This window comes from Acomys minous (genome assembly GCF_964271855.1).
Source record: "Acomys minous genome assembly, chromosome: 5".
NCBI classification, from domain to species: Eukaryota; Metazoa; Chordata; class Mammalia; order Rodentia; family Muridae; genus Acomys; species Acomys minous.
The window spans coordinates 61,089,845-61,112,528 of record NC_140494.1 but is presented as its reverse complement, the minus strand read 5'-3'; the positions used below and the strand labels follow the sequence as shown (position 1 = coordinate 61,112,528).

The 22,684-nt window shown below is 43.6% G+C and overlaps 1 protein-coding gene and 1 long non-coding RNA gene across 3 annotated transcripts in view; one reads left to right on the top strand and one right to left on the bottom strand.

Moving 5' to 3' along the window:
- Positions 1–22,684, bottom strand: part of WDR70 (WD repeat domain 70) — a 221,056-nt gene that overhangs the window by 12,252 nt on the left and 186,120 nt on the right. For both annotated transcript variants that reach the window (XR_014779175.1, XM_084781528.1), the window contains exons 14-17: positions 6,517–6,617; positions 4,593–4,672; positions 2,638–2,754; positions 758–920 (exon numbers count right to left, since the gene is read on the bottom strand). Coding sequence is in view for 1 of the 2 variants with exons in the window: in XM_084781528.1 (XP_084637654.1) it covers positions 758–920; positions 2,638–2,754; positions 4,593–4,672; positions 6,517–6,617 (461 nt within the window). In the remaining variant the exon portion in view is untranslated. The remainder of the gene's footprint in view (positions 1–757; positions 921–2,637; positions 2,755–4,592; positions 4,673–6,516; positions 6,618–22,684) is intronic.
- LOC311597291 lies at positions 7,012–11,100 on the top strand. The gene is made up of 2 exons (XR_014779176.1): positions 7,012–10,297; positions 10,956–11,100. It is a non-coding gene; the product is annotated as an uncharacterized lncRNA (long non-coding RNA).

Genomic DNA, 22,684 nt, shown 5'->3' with positions numbered 1-22,684 from the left:
CTTGTGCTACCACCTCTTAGACGCTAGGACTACAATTCTTCACCCATTCTTTGTGCTCCAATATAAATTAGAAAAGAGGACGTTAAAAACCTTCAAATACTATTGTTATCTTCTTCTCAATTCATTAGCTATAATAATTTCTCTATTTTTGTTTTTTATTTACTTTTTTGGCTTAAATCTATGGCTTTAACTCTGGTGCCCCATATTTGACCACGTCCCTTGGATAGAGAGGCCTGGTGACACTCAGAGGAAGGATAGCAGGCTACCAAGAAGAGACTTGATACCCTATGAGCATATACAGGGGGAGGAGGTCCCCCTCAGTCACAGTCATAGGGGAGGGGAGTAAGGGGAAAATGAGAGGGAAGGAGGAATGGGAGGATACAAGGGATGGGATAACAACTGAGATGTAATATGAATAAATTAATAAAATATATTTTTAAAAATCTATGGCTTTATACACACTAAACATATACTCTACCACTGAGCTACACTGCCAGCCCACCTTTCTATTTTATGTTTAAAATCTATTATTACTATCATCGTGTGTGTGTGTGTGTGTGTGTGTGTGTGTGTCTGTGTGTGTGTCTGTGTGTGTGTGTATGCACACACACATGCAGAGAAGAAAACTCTATAGAGTCAGTTCTCTCTGTGAGCTCCAGAGACTGACCCGAGGCCCGCAGGCCTAGAGCGCACAGCCTTCAGCACTGCGCAGTCTCTTCAGGCCCCACATGCCGGGTTTAAGCAGCTACTTCCTTACTTGGAATACGCCGGTGAGACCCAATATGGGTTGTCTTCTGCTGCTTTAGCATGGCGCAAAATGGCTTCCCGGGGGTTACTGTCATCAGTCTTGTCCAAAGCAATGTTCTTCACAATGTAGGATGACAGGGTGCCCCCGTGGGTTCCAACTCGGCCACCACGACCTGTTTCAAAAGAAACACCCCAGATTAGAAACAGAATGGACAGATGACACCTCGTCACAGCCGTGTATACTGCGCACTGAGCTCAGATCTCAACAGTGCTTGTCCTTTCAGCTCTCATGGAACAAAAGCTAAGGAACCATCAGCCTCTAAAACCCATTAACATTTAAAACCAGGAAGAGACATTTTAGAAAACTGCTTTCGTTGCTTAATTTACAAAAATGACAGTGATTTTTTTTAAAAAAGGGGGACTACTGTTTCTTAAGGATTGTATTAAAAATTCCTCTTGCATGAATTTATTGATATCCCATACTAAAAGTAACCACTATTCATTAGCTGCCATCTTGCTGTAAACAAATGTATTTTAGGGCCTTACACATCCCGTGTAGGCACAGTGCTCCACGTCCTGAGGGAAACAAGCCAGGTGAGCACACTGACTCTCCTTACTTTCCTGCTGTAACGGCCTTGGCAGACAGCAAGCTCAGGGTCTCTCACAGCCAGCATGGTGCCTGATACCCAAAATGAGCTGACATTTTTTAAAGTTCTTTTTAGAAAGATAAACACGTGAATAACAAATTAACACTAGAAGATTAATTTCAGAAATTAAGAAGAAGATGAAGAAGGAAAAAAAAAAAAGACCACCAGCCAGAGGCTTTGTGTGGCCAATAACGATTAGAGCTTTTAGAGGAAGGAGATGCCTTCAGGCGGAGGTGGCTGAGAAGGTATTTTGAAAGCAACCGGAGCAATGGGGACGGCCACAAAGCAGACAGTACTCGTTCCAATGAGCATATATGAGCTATGTTCCCAACTGCAGACAGAGCGAAGTTCAAGTGTGCGTTTGGGGATCAGAGTAGGAGAGGCGTGGAGACAAAACTACAAAGGTGAGTCAGTCAGATTGCGCAGAATTTTGATCTATGCAGGAGGAAAACGGTGGCGTTTAGGGGGCAGCAGTAACATGAAAGCCAGAGGGAGGCAGGACAAAAGCTGTGGGGGGAGGGGAGACAAGATAGAGTGTCTAAGCGGACGGATCTGAAATGATCTAGGCAAGATTAGCATTTGGGAACTTAGGCTGCTCATAGAGAAGGTCCAAAAATCATCAAAATAGACATGTGGACGTTTTCAATGCTCACATTGCAAACTGGAGGACCAGAGCCGAGGCTCAGAGAAATGGACAAGAAAAGGCTTGGACACCCAGGCCAAATAAAACCCACAAGTGATAGTAGAAATGGGATTCCAGTGAAAGTCCCTGCTGTGCTACAGAGAGTGTGGCGAGCTGCCCTGACTACCTATGGGCTTCCATTCCCCTTCCAGTGAGATGGGCTGCTCCATTTGATCACACTGAACTAAGCATGGTCGCTTTCAGACATGTGAGAAGCCTAATCCAGCTCGATCCCAGGCTAGGGGACCAGTGTTGTCCAGTAAGTTAATATTGAGGGCAGCAGTTTTAGCACTGGCTTCTGAGGAGCCCCACAGTTCCAGGGAGGTCACGCGAGGCTCAAGCTGAGGAGAAGAAAGCCCTAGCGTCCTCTCTATTTAAGCACGACATCTCTATCAGTTCTACACACTGTGATCCTGGTGCGAGACAGGAGAACATCTGAAAACCACTCGAGCCTCCTGAAGATCAAGAAGTGCCCGGGCCCCAACCGTCTTTCCACCTCTGCCTCAGTGGCGCCACCCTGTCCCCGTATCCCCGTGCCAGACAACCGGCTGCCTCAGTCACCTGGGCCTGCCACAGGAGGCTCTGGTTTGTGTGACTTCAGGGGGTCCAGTCTGTCCTTCTCCAGCTGTTTCCTCGTACTTCGTTGGCGGGGCTCACGGAACATGGGCAAGGCATGAGCTGTGAAAAGTCACATTTGAAAAATTTCATTATGATAATAACCCTTCATCCAAAAAAACATAGCTAATGCATGAGTAACCGAGGCATGAAACGGCAATCATAATGACAGCCTCCATTTAATAACAACAGAGCCCGACTGTAACCAATTAGCCAATTTTGTTTGATACCAGACTCATTGTTCACCTCTGCTGGCGGCTAATGGCGCTCAGGGAACACTGTCAAATGCTCTCATGGGAACACTGGTGTGAGTCTCACCTCCTTAGCCATGGGTTAAAGCTCGGTCTCTATGGTTTTGAGGAGAAACACTTTCTTATTTCTTCCTAGGGGACCCAAATATGAATCAAGCCAGCAGTGTGCCTGTCAGTCCTCAAGTTTCCCTAGGTGCCTCATAAACACCGGAGTCACTTCACACGTTTCTGAAATGTGACCACCTCCCAGCAGAGGAGTGACAACACTGAGCAGCCGGAAGGAAGGGGCACTTAGCCCCCTGAGAGTGGGATAACGGCTGCCTTGAATGCCTGGGCCTCCTGGCATGGGCGCTTAGGTTGGTACACAAAACAAGTGGGTAATAAAAATCACAGGCACATGTGTTCAACTACCGTCAAGTGTTCACATAGAAAGAGTATGGATTTAAGGGGAAACTATGTAAAATTTGGGGGACAGGGTTATTGTGGCATATTAAATAGCTATCTTCTTATTGACCTGGAATTTCTTTCAGCCATTTTATTCAGATTAAAACCTGTGTTAAAAGAGAAAACATTTTCAGGGGACTGAAGAAGACAGAGGTTAAATGCAACATCTCTAAGCTCAAACACTCCCTCAGCTACACTCTCGTCGCCTTTGCCCCTATTTCCAATTGAGGCCAGTCTATTTCACTCACAGTAAGTCACGCCTGCCTCGGCTCAGCGAAGCTAAGCACACTGGCCCTCGTCACTCTGTCAGACAACATGACACAGTGTTTTTAGGTGGGGAAAAGTGCTTTTCAAGTCAAAGGATTGGACCAATTTAAGTACGGTGCACATAGTCCATGTGCTGGACTGTCTATGGCCCCAACCTCAACACTTCTACTCTTGCAAGAAGTGTCATGGGATCTCCTGGCTGATGGCAAGCACCATGGAACCTGGCCTTACCAAAGACCCATCACCAGGAGGAAGGCCAGCAGCAGTGCGCCCTGGGCTTTAGACCCAGACACGGGTAAAGCCCACATGGCCACTCTCTATTACTCAGATCTGTGGCATCCAGGATTTCCTTCCTAGCCTGTTATAGGTCTGAGGCTGTAGTTTTTGAGACATAGACCTGTCAGAGTAATAAGGTTGAGTGACACACAGGAGAGACGCCATGCTGCTCTGGAACGCTTCCTTTCACACTGCAGATAGTTAATTTTATGCAGAAATTCCTCCATGTGTATTAGTGCATGGTCACAGATTCCTTGTCTGATCTCACCAATGAGTTCGTTATTCAATGTCGCACTGCCAGTCCACGGAACAAGACAGAGTCAGGCCTCCTGCATCTAAGGAGACGCTCGTGGCCCTTCTTGTTTATTCACAGAAGGAGCTGTTAGCCTTAAAGCACTGTAAGCACTGTAATGGAACAATGCATTCATCTCAGACACATGCTTCCCATTAGCATGAAGAGTTACACGAGGCAAGCCTCATTTCTGCAAACAAATCAAGAGGCTAAAGTTGTGGTGTTGTCACGTGACTTATACCTGTGTCCACATGACAGGAGATGATGTAATAGATGCCACAACTCCAGAGCCTTTTTGACTTTCGAACTACACAACGAATAAGAGTGCAGAGAAGGGCAGTGTAAGGCAGAAAGGAATGCTAACAACTTACGGGTGATGATGTAGTCCTGGGTTAGTGTCTCGGCTTGTTTTGCCTTCCTCTGGGTTTTAACCACACATAATTTTGCTCCCCTACAATGAGTTAAAAATAATTATTTTCTTTAGTACATTTTAGGAATAGGCAGAGCTGAAACACTAAACTTCTGGTTCCATCCGAGACCATCTCAAAGCAAACACACACACACACACACACACAACACACACACATGTACATGTGCACACACACACATACATACACACACACACACACACACACAACACACACACACACACACACACACACACACACACACACACACCTACCTCTGTACCTCTGTATATAGTAGACCCCAGCAGAAATCACTCCATGATAGATGCAGGTAACAATGAAACACTGGAAGGGTCTTGGCCAATTTATTTTTTAAATTAATTTTAAGGTTCTCATGCAAAACATGATTGTAGCATTTTCATTGATCACGAGATGCTTTTAGAATAGTCTGTGCAGACCCTCCTGCCAATACCTTGACTTTCTGAGAGAGCTCTATAGATGAGGTCTCAGTGACAATGATTACTGAACCTATAGAAATTCAAGTCTATCAGTCAGTGTCCCCAACCCAGTGAAAGGGTGAGAGAGGTGTCAAGGCATCTAGGACACCAATTTAAAGAGAAATCCACAGAAGTAACTTAAAATATGAAATGCTAAAGAAATTTTATAAGTTAACCAACCTTTTTTCTTTAAAGGTCACAGTATTCCAATTTTAGCCTATTTTCCAGATGAAAACCATGAGGGCCCTATGCCCAGCAGGACCCAGCATGGTACATGTCCATATCTCAAAGTCATGGCTTTAAGTGTCCAGACTGGGGTGCTCCTAGCAGCACTGTGCAGGGCTACAAGCTGATTAGCCAAAGACTGTTGAAGGCCTTCCCTCTCCATGATGACACTGACCTGTCTCTTTAGAAAATGTAAATAAGCAACAGACTCCCTCTACACCAATTCATTAATGTTTTTATTGTATTAATAAACAAAATCCTACTTAGTCTTGGTTGTGAGCCTCGCCTTTAGCATCTGAACCATCTCTGCAGCTCCCTAGTTCTTCTCAAACATCACTTTGTAACTTTCTTTTATAGGGCAAGGGTTTCATCCCTAGTTCAGAAACCTCTGAAGGAAGACGGGATTGTCCACTTCTAATTAGAGCCAAATTATGGTCAGTGGAACTTCATTCATAAAGATTACCTTTCCCTTCCTCTGAAAGCATGTAAGAGCTCAGAGGAGGCTTATAGGGAAGACCACGAATTTAGCGTGGGAATTTGGTACACGCTAACTGAAAGGAGAGAGACCATTTCTTTGGGGAGCTAATACACATCCACATCGTAGGAAAGAAAATGGAAATAGTTGAGGAATTACATGTGCTTCTCACACTCACCAAGTCTCCGGACCTTGGGTTTAAATTGGTATGCTTATTTTTTACCTGTGGTGAGCTAAGTGCTGAGGGAAAGAAAGGACATGGGCTATCCTTCTCTGTCGACACAGCATAACCTTGTCAAATATCCAAACTAGTAATTGCTAAAAACTCCAAGAAAACGGTAAAATAGAAATGCTGCTCCTGCGTCCTGTGAGTAGCCAATGGCCTGCTCTGTTAATCCCGCATGTGTCTCACTGCCCAGGGAGCACACAGAGCAAGCAGGACTGCCCCCACCCTGCACTCAACATTTTCCAAAGGACTGCAAATCCCCAGGGAACTTTCGCTTTGAATTCAGTACAGATCAAGGGTGAGATCTAAATCCCATTTAAAGCACAATGCTAGGAGTCTGAGGCTTTACTTTGTACCAGCTGCCTTTTCTAAAAGGGCGGATCCCCATCAAAGGGGGAATGAGTAAAAGCAGGGGTGAATCAAAGCCCTCCCCCCAGTTGTTCTTATCCGTCTCCTATGAAATACCTCTGGCTCTTGCTGGGGTCGTAATACACTTTTGCCAATCCATTTCCAGTTCCAACCATGATCTGGTTCAACTTTGGATGCCACAGGCAACGGACGACACTCTGAAAACGGACAGGTATAGACGTCAACTCAAGTGACCAAATAAAAATGGGGGGAGAGGGTAGGGAGAAAATGGTGGTCAGTTTACTAAACAAATAGCAACCCATAATGTCTCAGATATTTCCTTCTAAACCATAGCATTTCATTCTACAAGTGGAGTTCCATCCCACAGCTTGCCATCCATGTGAAATCCTACAAAAACACAAGATGTTTACTTCTTCTGTGCATGAGCCCCCCTTCCTGATAGCCTTGGAAGCATGAACCCCCCTTCTGATAGCCTTGGAAGCATGAACCCCCCTCCTAATAGCCTTGGAAGTATGAAACACCCCCCTCCTGATAGCCTTGGAAGCATGAAACGCTTCCCACCCCCGACCCCTACCCCCTGATAGCCTTGGAAGCACAGGCAGGCCGTCCAGCCCCATGTGAGGCTGGCACTGTGGAATGCTGGCTCCCTGTGAAGCACACCACCACAGCAGATTTAGATCTGGTTTTCATGCTTTTACACACACAATATGTCCCGCTGGACTCAGATTGAGGCCAGGTGGTTATTGTTTTTAGTTTACAAGGATCCAAGTCTCATTAAGCTTTCTTTTACAAAGAGCACATACTGGTAGACAATTAATAATCTCTCCCTGCCTATGAGATAGAACAGCAAAGCCATGACAGAAATAAAGCAGATATCAAATGCAAAGCCTTGATATTAGCCTGACGGGAGGCTATTTAAAGAGGTGGCTCACTGGACGCTATGGCCCTCTGAATTCATGTCTGGTGAGGAATAACTGGTGCTCTGGGGTCCCAAAGAACCTGAGTTCTGAGTTCTCACAACCTGTTTTCAATTGGGCTTGGGGTGGGAGGGAAGAGATGGGGAGGGCAGCACAAGGAGAACCAAGGCAGGTGGGGATGAGGGGCTGACACTGGAAAGTGCAAACACCACACACAAAGTTGGAGCAAGATGAGGGGACGCATTAAATCACCATTCATCAACAGCCCGCTTCCTGCACGCTGTGCATGGGGACTGAAGAGGGAATGGTACAACTAACTACACATTGACATTTGAGGGCCTCCTGGTAAAAACCGAAGTCCTGGAGCTCTGTCCTGTGGCCGCTGTGCCTTCAGTCTTTGTCTCCACCCACCCGCCCTTGCGTTAGGATGGAGCACCTGGAAATTCTGCGACCCCTCAGCAGACATTCCAACTCCCACCTGAGTGCTGATAGTTAAATGGCTGCAAAGCCTGTTCTGATACCCCACAACTATGGAGGAAGCAAAAAGAGAGTTAAAACATCTAATTTGCATCCGACAATACTCCAAGGTGGTTCTTGAGCTGTATGCCACTGTAGTGGGTCGAGTCCTTCTACGGAGACTCAGGAGACTCAGTGTTTGCATTTCCGTTGGAAGTGGAGGAGCAAGGTGGGGGATAAGTTGAAAGGGCAGGTCTTCATGTTTGTTTAGTGGCCTTTTTTCTTTCTTTCCTCCATTTCTTTTTGTTTTCTCTCCTCCTTTCCTTTCTCCCTCCCTTCACTTTATATCCTGGTCAGAGCCCCTCCCTCCCTCCTCACCCTCTCCTACGTCTCAGAAAAGGGAAGAAACACACACACACACACACACACACACACACACACACACACACACACACACACACACACACACCACTCCAGCATATCAAGTCAAATCAGGGTTGAGCACATCCACTTCCCCTGTGGCCTGGTAAGGCAGCCCCACCAGGGGGACATGATCAGAAAAGCAGGTAACAAGAGCCCATGTCAGAGACAGCCCCTGCTCCCCTTAGCAGCAATTTTCCTCAAACCTATGGTGCTGTTATCCAGCATCTGCTAACTAGTGCTGAAAAGCAAACAAAACAACAGTAATAGAAGAAGCACTTGAAATGAAATCAATTAAACTTGACCGTTTGCTTTTCTCTTCTCAGCTTCTCTCCTTTGACATGTATTTAGTTGGTTATGAGGATGGGGTCACACGTGCGGAGGTCAAGGGACAGTCAAGGAGTCCGTTCTCCCTTTCCACTCTATGGATGGATTCTGGGGGACTGAACTCAGGTCATCAGACTTGGTGGCAGACTTGCTGAGCCATCACACCAGACTCCCCCCTATCCCCCCGACCCTGCCCCCTTCCCCAGCCCTATTCCAGTCACTGCTGCTTTCTGCATGTGTTCATGAAAGCTTCTTTAGGATATGTTTGTAGTAAAGTCAGATTTTCTTCCAGGTTGGTGAGATGGAATCAAGTGTCAACATCTGATGTTCTGCAGGTGCTCAGCCAACTGAGACTATTGTGAGAACTATGCCCAGACTGCTGGCAACTTCCTAGTCTGGAAGCACAGGAAGAGCCATAGAAACAACTTCCTACATCATGTCTATGTGAGCCTATCTAGGGTAAGTTCATCAGAGTGGATGCCACCTCAGGTCTTCGCTTAAATGATGTCACCTCCCGGCCTGCCTTATTTAAACTCCAATCGCCCTATTTCTGTTGTCGTAGCCTGCATGGTTAACACAGAATGTGATTTGTTTATTACTTATGCTGTGTCTTCTCAACTCCAATCCATGTCCTGTGGCCTGAGATCTGTTTTGTTTGGCAGTGTATTCCAGGTGCTTAGATTAGTGTCTGGTGCTCTGCAAAGAAGTTAAAAGCTACATGTCACCTATACCTGAATGGGTTAACTTTGTTAAGCTGAGCTGGAGACAATTTTCAAGTCAAGAATTTTCCTTTTCCATGAGGAAGAAATTTGATTTCTGTGTATCATTATTAGAAGCAGCATCATACAAATCCAGCAGGGTTGGCTTCTCCCGTCTGTGGTCCTGGAGAGAACGTGAACATTAGGCAGAGAGGACAGAAGGCACTGAGGGGCTCTTAACAGCCTTCAGAGCCCCCAGCCAGCTGCAAAAGGTCCCAGACAATGCTAAGGACCTGGCTTTAGAGTCCTTTCTCTTCCTGGGTTCCCTACCGCTCTCGCTAAGCAGTTACTGGTTCTCAAATATGTTCTCAAGTGAGCAGGGTGCAGAATTGGAAAAGAGCCACAATGTAGGCCTGATAAATTCCAAGACGCCCAGCCAAACAGACAGTTTCCATGGGCAGCAGGTTACAGTTACTCTCTCCCTCTCCACCGAGGGTGTAAATGTTAGAGAGGCAACTCCTCAGGCCAACAGACCAATGTGTGGTTGCTTTCCAGGGAGCCTGAAGGCATTTTACCTCTCTCCTGCTCACATCCTTTATCTCCAGAGCTCTGGGATATACTGCACATGACTGCTCCGCATAAGCTCACAGGGACAAGGACATTTACCCTCTTCTCATGCTGAAGCAGCGAAATACACGTAAGAGCCCTTGACCTAAACAGTTAGTCCAGCAAACAGAGTCCAGACTCACTGTGGCAGTGAGTCATCAAAGCAGCCAATGAGGGGCCTGTGAGCAGACTAACTTAGGCAAAGGGCACTTGAGGCTCAATTACCTTAAGACCAGTTATTAATCAAATACTACAGAGATTCCAAAACACAGAATGAAGAAACAGAATTCAAAGTCAAAGGTGGGTGGGCCTTTTTTGTTTATTAATATTTATTGTGTGTGTTTAGCTAACCTTTGTAAACTTTGCAGCTAATGCGCCTCCATACTTTGTCCTGTCAAGGAAATGCATCTTATAGCAGAGAGCTGGCCATTTGCCAAACCAAACAATCCCTGAGTCGGCGGCAGCAAGCAGAGTTGCCATGCTGCTAACTTGTCAAACATACATACTGGGCTTTGCTTAACAACAATGGACACGTGCCTGCTAGGAGCCCAGAACCATCAGAAGACAGATGAGCTATAAACACAAAGAAAGAGTGCAATCACTCATTCGGCCAGCCAGACCAAACTCCTTCATCCTCTTCTTAAGAGATACCTCTTTGGTTGACATGCCTAGATCTGTGACATGTACTGAGCAATGCTGCAATGCAAGGGAAAGGACATTCCCAAATCAAGGGGCCAGAGAAGACCCCAGAGACACAAGACCTACAATATCAAAGAGAAAGACTTTACCTCGTATTATGACAGCCAAGTGGCAGAAGGCCACTGTAATGCAAGAGCTAGGTTCTGAATTTAATCTGCATACTATACTATGGTGATTTGCTTAATTAAACTGAGAGAGAATTTTATTCTTTCACGAATCCCTTTACTGAAAGGTGGGAGTCAGCTAATGGCTACTGTTAGCTGTCTAAGCTCAACTCCATTCTGGCTCAAAGTTAAGTTTTATCTTTTTAAACCAAAGTTCACTCTTGTTTTAGCCTTAGAATCTGGACATGCAGAGAAACCACAAACTGCCCAGGATACTTAGCAGCTGCCACCAAGAGACACTAAATAAGGTTGGAGATCATAAGCAAGATGGCCAGGACAAGTTACAATACATGAGTGTGCTTAGCACAGAGACCCTCCATCCCTACAGAGGCCAAGTGGAAAGGGGGAGATGGAAAGGGCAGCATGCACTACCAACAGTGTCAAGATTCCAGACAGATACTGTGGAATTACCCCTCAGGAAAAGGGAGATGGCCACAGAAATGCCAAATAATTATTTCTGTGGTTTTCTGGTTTACTTTAAGTGAAACCATGAAAATGAGGAGAGGAGGGAAAGAAAGGTAGTGGTTGGACATGTATTTTAGGGTGCATGGAAGTATAGGGTACCTGAAAGATTTGTTATATTATTATTCATTTTTATTACATTTACTTATTTATTCATGGGGGGTGCATGTGCTGTGGAAAAAAAAGAGTCTGAGCACAACTTTTGGAAGGCAGTCTTCTCGCTCCACCATGTACAGCTGGGGTACTGCACTCAGGTCGTGAGGTGTGGTGGCAAGTGTTTCTTCCTACTGAGCCATCTCCCTGGCCTGGGAATTTATATTATTTGATACAACTGGGTCTTTACAAAATTAATGATCTCATTCTATTTCATAGATGAAAACAAATAAAACAAAACTGAGATTTGTAAGAGAGTAATGCTTCCAGGTTACGGAACTTACAAACAGAGGGGAGGGCATTGGCCAGGTACTTCTAATTCTATCACTCGCTTTTTTAGACTGTGTACCATGTGGAGCCTTATTTTGAACAACGATGGAAACTGGAAGGCTTTAAATCATTTCTAAACCTTTCTAACTCAGAACTAGAATCTTAGCAAGTTGATTTTAGAGAGGACAAAGGGGGCTGGGACTGTGGCTCAGTGGTAGAATGCCTGCCTAGAATTGAAGTACCTTGCGTTTGATCCACAGAAATGCCAAGGAGGTGGGGAGCAGATGGTATCACTAAAACCGAAAAGAGGACTCTAAGTTCACAAATGTTGCTATAAAAGAACTTGATGCCGGAGCAACATCTTAGATGTGTGTCAAGTGTGTATCTAAACAGCATCATTCAAGAGAAGTCTGGCATCCCTAATAATTTGTACCTTAAACATGATTGTGTTCAAACACCATTTCCTGATCCTTCCCAGCTGCTGACCCTCACTGAAAACCACATATGCCACCTGCTTTTGTCACATTTGGTTTCTGTCGTATGGAAGAAGAACAAAGAAGCAAACCTGAGTCCTCGCAAGAACAAGCATTCTCAGTGGCTTCCAATAATCAGCCTGACATCTGTTGGTAAAAGAGACCCACAACTGTGCAGCCCTGTGTATAAGAAGCCTCAGCTTCAGAGCCACCCCTGGGACTAGCCAACACACTTACCATGTGTGCTAACCCACAGGGGCAAGTAGGGAAACAGTGTAAACAAACAAAACAATGAAAGAAGACAGATGAAAACAGGAAGGTGCTAGAGAGAAACACTACTACAGGTTCCCACAAGCCCATAACTTAATTCACAGAAAAAAATTGTTTCCTACATTAAAATATTGGGTAAGGGAGGTAGAAGAGTGAAGTGGGAATCGCTTCAGCTCTTGTCCTTGACCCCTCCACTGGACCCCAAAGACAGCCTTGTTTTGTCCAACTTTGGTCTAGCACATACGAGCCTAGGCGTTGGCTTCATTCATCTCTCTAGGCTCTGTCAGTAAATCTGAATAAGCCACAGTCTCAAAATAACAAACAAACCAACCAACAAACAAGCAAATGCCTAACACCCACCTAGTCCCTATAGAAACGTCTCCTAAATGGAAAGGGCAGACACTTTCCCCACACTTTTCTTTTCCTTTTGGTCTTTCGCACAGGGTCTCACTGCACGGTCATGGCTGCATGGCCTGGAATTTGCTCCATAGCCCAGGCTGATCTCAGACTTCCTGTGATTTTGCTGGTTCTGCCTCTCAGGTTCTGGCCCTGGGTGAGGGTCAGTACGACTGGCTTCTCTCCACATACCTATCCTTTTATTCATGCACACCCCAATTTCAAGACAGTCCTACCATGAGCTAAACTTGCCATTTTTCCCTGTACTTTTTCTTTGATAAACCAGACAGAAGCCTGATGGTGACAAGAAGAAGAGCTGGAACCCTCTCACGGGTTAAGAGAAACAAACCAAGGGCGGTTGCTCTGCCCTTGCCACTTACCTGATGGAGCGGTGGTTCTCAACCTTCCCAGCGCTGTGACTATAATGCAGTTCATGTTGTGGAGACCCCCCCAAACATAAAATTACTTTTGTTGCTATTTCATAACTGTAATGTTGCTACCGTTATGAACTGTAATATAAAAATCTGTGTTTTCCAGTGGTCTGTTCAACCTCAACCCAAGGGGTCATGACCTACAGGCTGAGAACCACTTCCATAGACACATTATACTTTTAAATTTTTCATATAATTACGCATAAATTCACATCAAACCTATGGAAAGATCAACTTACTTTAGACTGTGCTGTAAAACTGAGGTGACCACAAAAGCAGCAAGACTCTGTAACCTGGTAATTGTCCTTGATACTAAAATAATCACATCTGTATTTGATAACAAACTTGTCTGAAGAATTTCATCACAAGAAAAAGTTCTCAGAGAAAATAGAATGCCTCTTGGGCAAAAGAAATTAAACACAATTTCCTTCATCTAACTCAAACCAACAAGTGCTAGTTTGCTCCAATCCTGGATGATGACAAAAAAAGAACAAATAGTTATTGGAGAAAGTCTGGTAATTGCTTTTATTTATGGGAGCCTGGGAGCAAGAAACATTGAAGCTGTGACCACAGTGACACAGGTTGGTGGTCTTCCTACACAGCTCAGCGACCAGAGGCCCTGGCCAGGGGAATCCGCCTCATACACCTGCACACAGCACAGGCTACTGGAGTTCCAGGACATGGAGGGCACCGAGACCTGAGGCACTTAGGATCTGAGGCCCTGGAAGCCCAGGCTAACGGCTTCTGTCATGTCTGTGGATAGCACATATTACCATTCATAAGGACCAGGTTGTGAAAAGGATGGTCAAGATCCTCTGTTTCCACAATAGCTACAAAGCTGGTGTTCATATTTTTCTTGTCTAAGTAACAAATTTAACCTTTTACTTTTTAGGTTTTCCTTGAGAATTATGTTATTTAACATATTTTTACTTTATCATATGAAATTAGAAATAAAAAATCATACACCAAAACTAGACAGATCCAAAGACTATATAGCTTAATGAACTTATATACAATAAGAATTGGTGTTTTGTTTTTGCAGCACTCCTGTTATTTTGGAGAATGTTTTTCATACAATCAAAAATATCCAGTGGCCAAATTTTTCCAACCTGATCAAAACTGTTCCAAACAATTGTACACAGACCCAGGCTCTTTATCTTTCATTTGTCAATATTTAAAGATGGGCACAACAGTAACTACTAGTGTTTTGTTTATCTGAACAAAACACAAATGCATGAAACATAGTAAGTTTCTAACTACTAAATAAAAAATTTATGTGTGATCAAAGACTGGGAATAATTAAGCAAGAAAAACTTTAAAGAAGTGGAAAAAGAGCAGACTCTCTGTATAGGTGAATTACACAGGGCATTAGAATAACATTACTTATCTAATAGTACAAGTAAGGATGTTCTACATAGCATATTGTTTTATTTAGCCTTTTGGTATCTCCTAAACTCCTACAAGACTATATTATCTATGACTCCAGAAAGGGAAGACACTATCCTGAGCTACATGCTAATTATAGATCACGCGTGTCTCCCATCCTAAGTGAAACTGTGAACGTTTGACCAGAGCTCCGATAGAAGAGCTGGAAAATGTGTTAGCATAGACTCTTCATCAGGCTGGAGAAGAAAAGCCCCGGGGAATCCTGCAGGACAGGGGTCCCTCGCTGGCCCATCCCCTAGGGAATCCTGCAGGGCAGGGGTCCCTCGCTGGCCCATCCCCTGGGGAATCCTGCAGGGCAGGGGTCCCTCGCTGGCCCATCCCCTGGGGAATCCTGCAGGACAGGGGTCCCTCGCTGGCCCATCCCCCGGGGAATCCTGCAGGACAGGGGTCCCTCGCTGGCCCATCCCCCGGGGAATCCTGCAAGACAGGGGTCCCTCGCTGGCCCATCCCCTGGGGAATCCTGCAGGACAGGGGTCCCTCGCTGGCCCATCCCCCGGGGAATCCTGCAGGACAGGGGTCCCTCGCTGGCCCATCCCCCGGGGAATCCTGCAGGACAGGGGTCCCTCGCTGGCCCATCCCCCGGGGAATCCTGCAGGACAGGGGTCCCTCGCTGGCCCATCCCCTGGGGAATCCTGCAGGGCAGGGGTCCCTCGCTAGCCATCAGTGAACACAGTACAGTTCTGCAGTAGATGGCCGAGCACTAGTACCACTGTGATCCATGTTTATACCTTATTTAAAGACATCGTCTTCAAGCATCTACACACGTGCTCACTCGTGCGCCCTCACTCACTGGCACTAGCGCATGCTCGCTTCCTTTGATTTTTTTAAAAACTCACTTTTATTACTTTATGTGTCTGGGCTTTTTGCCTGCACATACATCTGTGTGCCACTTATGTGCCTGCTGCCCACAGAGGCCAGAAGAGGGAATTGGATCCTCTGGAACTGGGGTCACCAACAGCTGTGAGCCGCCATGTGGGTGCTAAGAATTGAACCCAGGCCTCTAGAAGAAAAGCCCTGGCTCTTAACTGCTCAGCTCTCAACCTGTTTGTCTGATTTTGTAGGGTAACTAAGTCTGTTAGTCCCCACAGTTACGTTATCCAGCGTCTGAGTCTTCACTGGCTTTGCCATTCATGGTCAGCATGTCTATACAAGGAAATGCAGTCAGATTTAAATAAATAGCTGTTAAATAAAGCATAAGCTTTTCTGTAAAGAACAGAGTCAAAGTTTCGACTTAATGAAAAATGAAATACTGCTTGGAGGTTTGGAGGGATAGAAATGGAAGCAGACAGCATTTCCTTGTGAAAGTTGTACTCAAGAGGACTGTGCTGACCCACCACATAGCTCTACCATATCCTGTTAGAGGCCAAATGCCCCCAGAAACCTGACAAATTGGACATCTCCTCTTTGTGGCTCTCGTTGCTCTGAGGAAGCCATTGACAGCGGTGGTGGCTCTGCCTCTCATCTCACACTGGGACTTCTACAGTGAGATCACCACAATCAGGTGATCCTCAAGTTGCTCTGCTATAGGATTAAATCTTGACTCTATCGCAGAAGAGAATGTTGAGACTTCAATATGTGCAACTGAATTAAGAGTCCACTTATTGAAGGAAACTAAAAATTAACCTTTTAAAGGAGATTGATGAAATGATAAGGTGATAATCATATCTTTGCCTCCTAGTCTAAGGAAATAAATTAGATATTGTAATTTAAAAAAAATTCTAAGTTAATGGGTCTTTTGTCTGAACCATGCATGTGCAGTTCCTACTGAGGCCAGAGGAGGGCATCATATCCCCCTGGGGTTAGAATTACAGACTGTTGTGAGTGTCTATAGAGGCTGTGAATCAGACTTGGTCCTTTGGACAAGCAGCTTAGCCAGGGAGCCTTTCTAGCTCCTTGATTAGATGGTATAAAGTGTCAAACGCTAACAATATTTACTTCCAGCTCGGCATGGTGGCGCATGCCTGCCATCCCTACACCCAGGAGGTCGAGGCAATAGGATCATGAATTTGAGCCCATAATGGGCTACATGTGACTTTCTTTTTCCTCTTTACTTCAAACCACAGTGTATTTTAAATAGACCACATTCATTAATAGTATAACAATCATAGCAAATTATGTTAAAACAGAGTTTAGATTACCAGTATTTTTAATATCTCTAGCAAATCTGGGTTTCTTCCACTGAACTCAAATACAACTATTTTTAGTAAGTATAAAAATAATAATCAATCTCAAGTTTTAAATAAGCAGACAAAACAAAATGTGCACTTCTTTCATCAAATCTAAAAGTAAATATGCTGTAACATTCCAAATTAATTTTTGAAACTATTAAAAAATAAAAACAAAAGTGAGAGGGATTAGATCACTAATGTAAATTTCAGTAAGAATGTTCTAGAATCAGATACAATAAAAAGTAAAGCAAGAGTACAGAAAAAAAAACACTTTCTGCAAATACCTTCCACACAACACATGCTGAGCTAAGCATTAAGGAGAGCATGCACTTGCACCCCAGGGTCTTGCCGGTCCAATTGGTCACCTGAAATTTGGAATGTCTGAGAAAACACTATCAAAGATAATGGAAGTGCTGAAAAAAATCTGATCTTCAAGGAAAAGATTTTTCTATTCTTTTCTTTCTTTCTTTCTTTCTTTCTTTTTTTTTTTTTTGTTTGGTTCACTACCTACACAAGAAAAAGCAGAGCAGTAACTGTATAATCATCAAGGAAACAGAGGATATTGGCCAGCTGTTCTCCAAGCCCACAAGGACTAGAGTAAAGGATGTGGGCTCTGAACATGAGAACGTGAGGCTAAAGAGACGGGACGGGAACTCTCCGGGGAGGTTGTAAAAGTCTTCTGTAAAAAGCAGCTCTAATTTTTTATACGGGGCAGCTAGAGCACAGTCCTCAGGCAAAGACACGGACTCTGGGATAATATGGAGACTGTGCAGGGACTGCCTGACTGCAGGGGACAGCTGACTGAGCAGAGGCTCTGGGCTGCTGATGCAGGGCCAATGGAACATACACACAGTAGGACGGATGGCATTATCTCCTGCCATGCCTGAGCCCTGCTCTGCACTGTGTTATGCTGTGCTTTGCTTTACCACTGAGGCTGTTTTTGACTATAAAAAAGCCCCTGTGTGGTTTGGGGTAAGAGAGAGGAAACACATACTGCTCTAAATGTACTTGCAAACTAGACAGGACGATTCTGGAAGGTAAAATCAACAGGTAGATCTAGGATGAAGTTCAATGTTCACTAAAGCAAAGTGGTCCTCCACCAAGAAGTTAGTGAGTAAATAATACATAAAATAATGCCTATGGTCAGCAAATATGAAAATTTTCAGTAAAGACAGAATCAGTCCAGCTGAGTCTTCTCTTCACCTTAGATTCTAACTCAGTTTAGCACAGCATAACTGATTCTATTTTTATTTAAAGTTTTCCGTATTTTACACATTATGGTTTTCTTATACTAAATTGGACTTTTTGTTTTCTTTTTATTTTGAGACAAAATTTTCATGTGGCTTGAGCTGACCTCAAAGTCACTGCGCAGCCTCCAGCTTCTGCTCATTGAGTGCTGGGAGCGCAGCTGGACGTTCCCAGGCAGCGTCACAAGTGACTGAGAGGAGGCCTATGCAAGCTCTCTACCAACTGAGCTACATACCAAGCCATGAACTTAAAGAAAAATGTCGCCTGAAGGTGACTTGTCTTGTTTATGTATATTTTGGGGCTGAACTTAGCACACCAGAGGCTGGGTGTGATTTCTAGAAAGACAGAACAATACAAAAGAAAACAACACATACTACTAGCCATTTAGGAAAGCCACTGCTCTACCCAGAAAGAGCTTTACTCTCATTACACAAAAGTTAACTTTCAATGGAATGTGGACCTAAATGCAAGACAAAAAAAATATACACCTTTTAAGAGAAAATCAGGGCAATCTGGAGTTAGTCAAGAAGTTCTTGGAAGTGCCACCAAAAGTATAATCTATAAAAGAAAAACACTTGATACGTCTGACTTGATTTGATCAACAATTTAAGTTTCTGCTTTCTCAGAGACACTGCTATGACTCAGCAGGTGAAGGTCCTCGACGTCCAACAACGCAAGCCTGAAGACCTGAGCATGATGCCTAGAACCTATGAGTAGGTGGAAGTAGACACTGATTCTGTAAAGATGTCTACACACACACACACACACACACACACACACACACACACACACACACACGGCAGGGGGAGTAGGGAAAATATCTATAAATCACATGCCCCACAAAAAGTCTGGTATCTAGAATATTAAAAAAAAGCATAAGCTCAAGGAAATGAAAATTTATATTAAAGCAAAAACCTGAATGGGAAATGCTTATAGAAACTTGATCCATAGTTTCTGAAATGATAAATATCATTTAATTATGCTCCAATGTGGAGCAAACTACTGATACACCTAACAATCTGAACTAATTGTAAAGATATTGTGTTGAAAAAGAGCCAGTCTCCAAAGGTCACACACTTTATAAAATTCTTGAAAGAAAGAGAAAAAATAGTGAATGCCGAATGTTAGGGTCAGGGATGGGGGTGGGGGTGGGGTAGGGTCAGGTGGGGTGGGGGTGGGGCAGAATGCAAACAGGGATACATGGAGGATAGGGAAAACTTTTAGGGGGCTGATGGAGCTGTTCTCTGTCCTGATTGTGTTGGTGATGACTGCATAAGTCCACACATAAAGAATTTCCTCCCTGGGGAGATATAAACCTCTTCCTCCTCCTTACAAGGCACCAATGATAACTCAAAGTATGATTCCACCAAAGTCCAACTTTGCAAACCAATGAGTTATGGTGCTTACTTATTGAGCATAGTTGAGGAGTTATTTACAGAAGTGTGGGTGAACATGGAGCAGCCACACCACCAAAGTCTCACCTCAGCATGGACAATCAGTTTTCCATAGAAATATAAATGGACCCATTAGCGGTCTGAAGCTTATAAGGGAATGCCAACAATGAGCAAGCCCATTCTCAGCGTTCTCTTGCAAGTGGCCATAGATGGTGTGGTGAAGATGACGCTCTTATGCTTCTATACAATATGTTTTAAAAATCGCTCAACTATATACTCTCTTCAGAAAAAGGGTGCATTTTGTTGTATAATCATTTTTAAAAACAACACAACAGAATCAGCAGTACACTGGTACTTATCAACTTCCTCTTGTGAAATACTTCAAGACATGATAAGGCAGATACTAGGAGACTACAAAGAAATCAGTGGTCCCGCCCCGTCACACTATGTGCCTGCAGATGGACATCCTTCAGATCCAGAGTACTGCAGAAAGAAAACATTCGCAGCAGGATACGCGCCGTGAGAACAAAGAGGTCATTTTATCATGTCTCAGTGATACTCATCTTGAACATTAGGAGGCTACCTAAGCAGGCAATTCAAGCTAAGTTCTAGCTATACACAAATTATATGTACAAGCAAGTTCCTTCAGACAGCCCCAAGAATGGGTTTAGTGACTGTCTCAAGGCCACATCTCACATATTTTCCCCCTCGAGACAGGGTGCCTTGGCTATCCTGGACTTTGTATATCAGGCTGGCCTCGAACTCACAGAGATACATCTGCCTCTGCCTACCCAAGCGCTGGGATTACAGGCATGTGCCACCTTGCCCAGCAGCACATCTTCCATATTTTGAAAGCAGAAAAAATAGAATGCTGTCCTTCACTATATATAGCCACTATATAAGTGCCCTTTTGCTTTGGCAATTAAAACCTACCCCTAGATAAGGTGGTGCTGACTGGCCGCTGTGCCCACAGGCTGTGAAAGACTGTCCTAAGAGCCATGCTAGACGTTACTGGTTGACCTAGAAAGAAAATCCTAGAGAAGAAAGGATGCCAGTGCTACATCAGCACATTTACACTATATATATACAGTATCTTCTATTTATTGCCAGGTTCTTTATCATATATTTACACATCTAGAAATATAGAAAAAGAACACTTTTTAAAGATTTGTTTATTTATATGAATGCTTGTCTGTATTAGATGGTTATGAGCCACCATGCAGTCACTGGGAATTGAACTCAGGACCTCTGGAAGAGCAGCAAGTGCTCTTAACCACTGAGCCACCTCTCCAGCTCCCAGAAAAGAACCTTTTGAAGTCTACCTTTTTGTTATGTAAATTGTCCTATCACTTGGTTGTAGGCAAATACTATAGACTTTATTATATACAAATATATTGATAAGGTTCCTTCTAGAATCTGCGTTGTTTAATACTACAAAAAATGAATTAAAGTGAAATGTCATTAAGCTGATATCACTTTATTCAAATAAGACATAATTCAAAGCAACAGCACTCTAGGCAACCAGCAGCCTGACTGCTCTATAATAAAAATCAGAAAATGGAAAGCTGGTTAGTTCAAAGCCCATGTTTTCCATCGCCCTGTGTGTTGCACTGAGAAGGTTTCACTATTTGAGAAGGTAGATAAATGCCAGATGCAGTCATTAGAGTTTCATTTCTGTTGCTATTTGCATTGTTGGTAGCTCAAGTTCTTTCTCTGCATCACTGCTCCTGTGATTCTGACCTGGCAAAGATGCTACTCCAATCGTACACTTCTAGAAGCTTTCGGGGCAGAGCAATTGTGCCTAGACTGGACTCTGTATCAGTAAGACAGGGTTAGTCTATTCCCAGTAGCAAAGGACGAGCAGATGGAGTCCTCTGCTCCTGTGAGACAAGCCCTCACATGCATGGCTTCAGCAATTTGTTTGAAGTGAATTCCCAGGTCACATATATCTATATTCAACTGCAGGAACAGATGCAGCACAGACAGCTCTGAGTACCTCTGGATTATTCATTATTCTGCTTCCCTCCACCGGCATAAATAACAGAGGCTGACTACAGTCTGAGTGGTCATCACTTATAAATTAAGTAAATAGCTAGTTTCATGAAGGGTCTTTTATTCTATATTCATCTATTCTTCCTCTTCAACTTCTTCAAACTTAAAATATCAGTACTCTTCCCTAGTAAGAACACACACAAAACAAAACTGTTACATATATAATAAGATATTAAATAGATTATGTGTAATACTTATTGGGATATCGCCATTTTATATGCTTATAGTAATACATATAGAAATCTTCTTGAACAGCAATGTTATTAATTTTAATGTCACATGTGGAATAATCTATGAGTAGTAGAAGTACTTTCTTCATATCTTTTGTCTTTTTAGTTTCTAAGATTTTGTATATATTATTTTCAATAAGAAAATGAAAATTGATATATAAAAAGTCAACGTTATTCTCAATGGAATGTGTCTATGAAGATTTTATAAGGTAAGGGAAGATATGAGCTCAAGTTCACTTCAGAAATTCACACAATTACATAAGGAAGAATACTGCCAGTACTCTTATAGAAATATTTGTTTTTCCTATTTATTTTTAAGACAGGGCTCACTCTGTATGCAGGCTTCCCTGGAACGATACAGCCCAGGCTGGCCTCAATTCAGTGATCTTTCTGCCTTAGCCTCCCTAGCCCTATGCACCACTCTTTTTGTTTTATAAAACAGAATTATGGACCATACTTTTTTCCAAACAGATATAAATGACAATTTCTAATATGAGATAAAAAGCCCTAAATAAGAACATTCTGCTTTATTTTGGTTAAGCATATGAACTTTGACATAACAATTTTAACAAAGGTTATATATTATCCAACCAATATTCATGAAAATAAGTGACAGTGATAGAACTGGTAATAACTAAGTGAGTCAATAAATAAAACTATTCTTGTAGAAAACTGTCAAGGTCTTTCTAAAAACACTATGCTTGCTGCACTCTACTCCCCTTCCTGAAAAAGAAATGATAATGTCCCAGGAAGGCAGGTTCAGAGCCTCTCCGTCCTCTAACTGCAAGCAGAGCTCCTGTAAAAACCATGACAGAACTCCAAGTCCACAGAACGTACACGATATGCAGATATGCTCGGCATTCCTTCATAAGAAACGGACTGATGTATAGAGTCTACACCTCAGTTTAGAAGGGGTACTCTGGAGAACAAGCAGAGGAGAAGGAAACAGAAACCACGGGAAGCTGCATCCTTCGTTAACCACTC